This window comes from Glycine soja, chromosome 6 (genome assembly GCF_004193775.1).
Source record: "Glycine soja cultivar W05 chromosome 6, ASM419377v2, whole genome shotgun sequence".
Classification (NCBI taxonomy): Eukaryota; Viridiplantae; Streptophyta; class Magnoliopsida; order Fabales; family Fabaceae; genus Glycine; species Glycine soja.
In genome coordinates, this window is record NC_041007.1 from 41,076,589 (window position 1) to 41,083,303 (window position 6,715).

Sequence of the window (6,715 nt, forward strand, 5' to 3'; positions counted from 1 at the left end):
ATGAGAAATACAAAATTCTTTCCCTTTAACTTTCTTCTTCTCTTCTTCTTCTCTAGGAGGTGTTGGCCCTCGAAGCCAGCTAAAAGCACTGCAACTATCATTTTTGGTGCTTTCATTGAGAGCCCATGGCTATCTTCCGTGGCTGTCACACCAGCTTCAACTATCGCAACTCACACCACCAGCCAAACAGAGCTCCCATGGCTTGCTTCCATGGCTACCATTCCAGCCAAAACCACCGCAATTCACAACACCCATCAAATCACCTTGAACTTTCTTCCGATGGTGTGGACCGCCTCGAGGCTGCCTTGGCCAAACTTACCTTCAGCCAACTCAATCCCGCTGCTACCGTCGACACCTTGGCCACCACCATCGACAACCTTCTTCAACGACTGAGCCCTCACAATCCCACTCCATATTTTTCATCAACCGTCCCCGTGTAGGCATCAGCCGCCATCATATCGACTCCGCTCATGTCAACTCCGCGGCTCATGCCGACTTCGCCGCCCATGCCACCACCGCCGCCCATGCCGACTCCGTCACCCATGCCGACTCTGCTACCCATGCCACCTCCGTCGTCCATGCCGCCTCCGCTTCCCATGCCGACTGTGCCTCTATGTCCCGCACCCGTGCAACCATTCCTTCAACCATTGTCGGGTTCGCTTCCTATGCTTGTTCTTCATCTGCCCAATCTCGGTCTCGTTCGCACCACAATTTTCTTCAACAAGTTCTTCAACATTGTACCTCTTTATGGGGCTGCTATGGCCACATACAAGCTTCAATCAGTTGCATTTGCATTATCTCAACTGTTAAACCGGGTGCAATTCGTCGGAATAGACCTTGGGATCGCGACATCACTTTTGGAAGCCATGCGTTGAACCCCAACACCTTGAGGACAAGGTATTTTTGCAAGGGCCGTGGAATGATAAAGAGAGAGGTGCAAGAAGCAACTAATAGTGGACCTAGCAACAAGGGGGTGCAGCTAGAAGGAAAAACAAAAAGAACCATCATCAAGCCTGCATGTGTGATCGTGGCTGAGTTGGCAAGAAGGAAATCTACAAGATCATGGTTGTCGAGAATTAGGGGACAACAATAACAAAATCCATTTGCTTGTAATCTTTTCCTAGCACAGAATCACAATTCTGTTAGGAAATTCACACTATAAATATGCACGTGTAATAAAGCTGCAGATCATGAATGAGAAATACAAAATTCCTTCCCTCTAGCTTTCTTCTTCTTCTTCAGGAGGTGTTGGCCCTCAAAGCCAGCTACAAGCATTGCATCTATCATTCTCTATAAATAATTCTCAGCGAAGAGTCTTGATGGAGATAGAGAAATCCTCGAGCAATGCCAGTAATAAATAACGGTGAAATGCTTATGCCAATCTAGCAACTTCCTTTTTGTTTCATCTAGTCATATACACACATGTATTTAGCATAGTAGTTGCAGTCTTCATAATTCCATAAACTACATATAAGACGTAAGAAGACTGAAATAGATGTATGTTTAAAACAAATCATAAGGGCTCCAACCAAAAACAAAGTAGTCCAAGCTGTGGTTGGGCATGTATTCATAAATCAAAATTTTTTCTTCTCCTTCGATGCAGAAACCAAGAAGTTTTACAAGATTACAGTGCTGAAGTTTGGAAATCAATGCCATTGCATTCTTAAACTCTTCCAACCCTTGTCCAGACTTTTCACACATAAAGCTTTCCCATCTATCAGGGTTCCCTGAAATTTTTTCTTCAGCTATAGTTAGAAAGCTTTTCAGGAAAATATAAGTTCTGGATAATAGTTTTCTATATCACCTTGTACACTGGTCCAAAGCCACCTTCTCCAAGCTTGTTTTTGTTTGAGAAGTTTTCAGAGGCGTTAGCTAAAACTGACAAACCAAAAGTTGGCAAATCAGCATCTTCCTTTCTCTGTATGTTTTTGTAATTGTTGCTGTAAAATTTTCTTGCAGACCCTGGTTGGTGGAAAAATAAAAGTGTGTAACCATTGACACATGTTACATTTATTTGCATAATAACCTGTGTGAGACACTAAACTATATATACTTACCATGATGATTTTTAATCATCAATATGCATACACATGTAATGATTAATCTAAAAATAGTCACACCAACAATGATTCCTAGTATCTTATTCTTCATGTTTCCATGGCCAACATGATCTAAAAGAAACAGAACAAGATCAGTCAACAACTGTAAATATAAGAAGTTCTATTGCTTGAAGCTGAGAAAGTTAGTCTAATTTCTATAGGTTGAGTGGGTGTTACAACTAGAGGCATAGCACGAGACAACACAGAGGAACCAAAGGCAATAGCAGAACCACATTCAGAAACAATTCAAGGAATAGAATTAAGGCCAAAGAGGGCAATTGTCAAGCCTCCGTACCTAAGGGATTTTGTGGAAAAGTGAGTGGAGGCAAGGTGCCCTGCAGTGACACGCAACATGATCCTCAAATCCTTAGATTCTGTTTGTCCGCTGAGGTGGCACGTATCCGTTAAAATGCAGAATTCCTTTTGTTTGTCTTTTTCCTCCAAGGCAAATTGCCAAAAGCACCATTAGGATTGTTAGAATCAGAGAAAAACTCTATATAAAGAGTAGCAATGTAACTATGGAAGCAATCAAATAATACGAATTTATTCCCTTCTTACCTTGTTTCTGAAGACACCTAGGTCTCGAAAGCTAGGTTCTTTTCGTAGCACATAACATTTCTGGTGCTTTCATTTTCTCCTCCTCCCATGGCTTCGCACGATAAGTCTACCCTGGATCGTATTGAAGATGCAATAGCAAAACTCGTAGCCAGCCAAATTCAGGTCACTGATAAACTTGAGGACTTGCTCCTCCGCGTCTCGAACCTGGAACACACTGCCACCACCCACTCCCCTTCATCTTCCTCGGCCAACCCCCACCACACAAACAGCATCATCACCCCTCCCAAAATGAAACTCGATGTTCCCCGTTTCGATGGCTCGGACCCTTCGGGGTGGATTTTTAAAATTTCCCAATTTTTTGCTTACCACTCAACCCCAAAATCCGAGAGACTCACGATAGCCTCCTTCTACATGGAAGGGCCGGCTTTAGCCTGGTTCCAATGGCTTTCCCGCAACCACCAACTCACAACCTGGTCTAGTTTTCTCGAAGCCATTGAGGCTCGCTTTTCTCACTCCCCGTATGAAGAACCAACTGGAATTCTCTTCAAATTAACCCAGAAGGGCATCGTCTCTCAGTACCTTCAGCAATTCGAAACCCTTGCAAACCGAATCGTCGACCTCTCCCCCTCCCTTCTCCTCAGTTGTTTCGTTTCGGGCCTCGACCCCGACATAGGACGGGAGGTGCAAGCTGATGTGCCATCATTTTCTTCTATTTTCTAAACCCTTTTTGCACCATTTTAATTATTGATTGGTCTTAATTGTCAATTAATTAGGCAGTTTTATTATTTGGGCTCATTTAGCTAAATTGATGTTTTTAATCTAATTTCAGGAATTAATGAAACATTGGGCTTAATCCGGATTTTGGTTGTGGACTTGAAGAGGGCAAATAAAGCAGCGCTTACCTTAGTTAATTTCTAATTAGGAAATTTCTCAATTTTATTTTATGTTGTTCAGTGTTTATTTCGTTTTGGGCCAGAGTATTGTAATAGGGCCCAGTGACTTTGAGTGACTCTTTTTAAATAGCTGCCTTGGGATTCGTGCAGGGCATTCGATTCTGCTATGCTATTTTCATTATTCAGAGCTTTGGTTTTAGGTTTTCACGTTTTTCTGTTCCCTTGTTACAGTTTTCGTTCTTAATGCAAATTTCCGTTTTCTATTTCTAATTACGAGTTCATTCTTGCTTCTTCTTCTACTTTCATTTACGTTTCTGTTCATTTACGTTTCTGTTCATTTATGTTCTTGTTCATTTACGTTTCTGCTTCATGTTTCATTTGCGTTTTCTGTTTAAATCCATGGAAGGCTAGATTTTCTGGTGTTGTTTCCTTTTGAGGACGAAGCCCAACTCTCTTTGAGGTTTCGTTTGTAATGTAGTTTCCTGGCAGTTTTCCCTTCACCAGTTATCCCAAATTTCGTGAATATTAATCAGTGCACGCTTCGTGTTCGATTAATTGCCTCTGAGCCTAACTTGCGTTCATGCTTAATGGACGAAGGGCTAACTGGTGTATGTGGTGCCTAATCACGTATTGAAAATCCTAAGTTGATTTTCGCTTAGTAAATTGAAATAGGGTTGGATTAAGTGGTTGACTGTTAGGGACGAATTCTCCATAACCCAGGATAAGAGAATGACTTCTGAATCAAAGGAAACAACCCGTTTTTAATATTAGTAATTTCGTATTCCAGTTTACTTGTTCTGCTCTTTAATCACAAAACAAACAAACCCCCCCCCCAATCGTTACTGTTACTGCAAGTATATTATAAACATTTGGTTTGTCACTGCTCGTTGGGAAACGACCTAGGATCACTTCCTAGTTACTGCATTTTCATGTTTATTTGATTCGGGTACGGCCTTGATCAAATTTGGCGCCATTGCCGGGGAGCAGTGTCCAAAGGTTCATAATAGCTAGTTAGTGTTGTGTGTTTAATCCTTTCGTGTTTTATGTTTAATTGCTAGTATTGTGTTAGTATGTGTGTTAATGTTGTTTAGTGTCCTGGTATTTTGTTTAATGTGTGTTCTGTTTCAGTTTTCCCATTAAGCGTTTCCCCTGTTTCAGTCTTGGGTGTTTTGCTGTGAAGATTGTGCTTGAAAACAGAGTAGTAGTAGAAATCAATTAGAGACGGATTTTAGCGACCACCCATGCTGAATTATTTGGGATTTTTTGTTTTAGTAGCTAGGGTTGTTATTTTTGGCTGAATTTTTTTGTGGTAACTTCTTTTAATCCATATTGTGTGGGAAAAATAGCTAGAGCCTTTAGTTTGGTCAGATTTGAAAGTTCCAAAAAACTAGCAAATTTTGTGTTTGTCAAAACTTCAAACGGCCATAACTTTTGCTCCGGTTATCAGAATCGCAATTATTATATATGCATTTGGGGTAGAAAAAAATTTCCTACGCTGTGGCAGCCCGCCATAGGCCGGCTGAGGTCTCCATCGTCCAAAAAAAGCGATTCTGTCAAAAGTTTTTTATTTTTCAAGTTTTATTCACTTATTTTTCTTAACCTACCATTTTTAGCTTTCATAGTTAGACTTTGAATTTTTGTCTGAAATTTTTTGTGCTATCTTCTCATCATTTTATAGGGTTGTTCACAAAATTTCAAGTCATTTGGATATCATTTGAGGGTAGCTGTAGTTCAAACCTACACCTTTATTTACATGACAAGGCAACTAGTTGTGTGCATGCTGAATGTAGTGTATGACTAGAGGCAATCCATCTGACTTACAACCCTTTGATCCTGAGATAGATAGGACATTTCATAGATTAGTTAGGCATCATTTTATACCTTTTGATCATTTTGAGCATTCCATAACTGGTGAATCTGTGCATTCTGTTATTGGTGATTTTGAACATCCTGATCTTGAGCATTATAATTTTGAGCATTCTGATTCTGAGCATTCTGATTTTGCATATTCTGAGAACATGGCACAACCTCCACCTCGTGAGAGAACTCTAAGGGAAATGGATGCACCTGATTTCACCTATGAAAGCTTGTGCATCCAATACCCTGATGAGGATGTCCCATATGTTCTTAAAACTGGACTGATTCATTTGCTTCCAAAGTTTCATGGCGTTGCAGGTGAAGACCCGCACAAACATTTGAAGGAATTTCACATTGTCTGCTCCACCATGAAACCCCCAGATGTCCAAGAGGATCACATATTTCTGAAGGCTTTTCCTCATCCATTAGAGGGAGTGGCAAAGGACTGGTTGTATTACCTTGCTCCAAGGTCCATCACGAGCTGGGATGACCTTAAGAGAGTATTCTTAGAAAATTTTTTCCCTGCTTCCAGGACCACAGCCATCAGGAAGGATATCTCAGGTATTAGACAACTCAGTGGAGAGAGCCTGTATGAGTATTGGGAGAGATTTAAGAAACTATGTGCCAGTTGCCCCCACCATCAGATTTCAGAACAGCTTCTTCTCCAATATTTTTATGAAGGACTCAGTAATATGGAGAGAAGTATGATAGATGCTGCCAGTGGTGGAGCCCTTGGAGACATGACTCCTGCTGAAGCCATAAATTTAATTAAGAAGATGGCCTCCAACTCCCAGCAGTTTAGCGCCAGAAATGATGCCATAGTCATTAGAGGAGTGCATGAGGTAGCTACAAACCCATCTGCATCATCTGAAACTAAGAAGCTTGAAGGCAAACTGGATGCGTTGGTCAACTTGGTAACCCAGCTGGCCTTGAATCAGAAATCTGTACCTGTCGCAAGAGTTTGTGGTTTGTGCTCCTCTGCTGACCACCATACAGACCTTTGCCCTTCCATGCAGCAACCTGGAGCAATTGAGCAGCCTGAAGCTTATGCTGCAAATATTTACAATAGACCTCCTCAACCTCAGCAGCAAAATCAACCACAACAGAGCAATTATGACCTTTCCAGCAACAGATACAACCCTGGATGGAGGAATCACCCTAACCTCAGATGGTCCAGCCCTCAGCAACAACAACAGCAGCCTGCTCCTTCCTTCCAAAATGCTGCTGGCCCAAGCAGACCATACATTCCTCCACCAATCCAACAACAGTAACAACCCCAGAAACAGCCAACAGTTGAGGCCCCTCCAC

General features: G+C 41.6%; 1 protein-coding gene and 1 non-coding gene across 2 annotated transcripts; one reads left to right on the forward strand and one right to left on the reverse strand.

Moving 5' to 3' along the window:
• The first annotated feature begins 470 nt into the window (after positions 1-470).
• Positions 471-875, forward strand: LOC114416265 (classical arabinogalactan protein 4-like). Its single transcript, XM_028381139.1, has one exon. It carries the CDS (start codon positions 471-473, stop codon positions 873-875), a length of 405 nt encoding a protein of 134 aa, XP_028236940.1.
• A 5,071-nt stretch (positions 876-5,946) lies between these two features.
• LOC114417602 lies at positions 5,947-6,053 on the reverse strand. Its single transcript, XR_003667861.1, has one exon. It is a non-coding gene; the product is annotated as a small nucleolar RNA R71 (small nucleolar RNA).
• Between the last annotated feature and the right edge of the window lie 662 nt (positions 6,054-6,715).

What these genes read in the sequence shown, in the direction of transcription:
- LOC114416265 (XM_028381139.1), top strand. Translation starts at nt 471, where the DNA reads ATGTCAACTCCGCGGCTCATGCCGACTTCGCCGCCCATGCCACCACCG.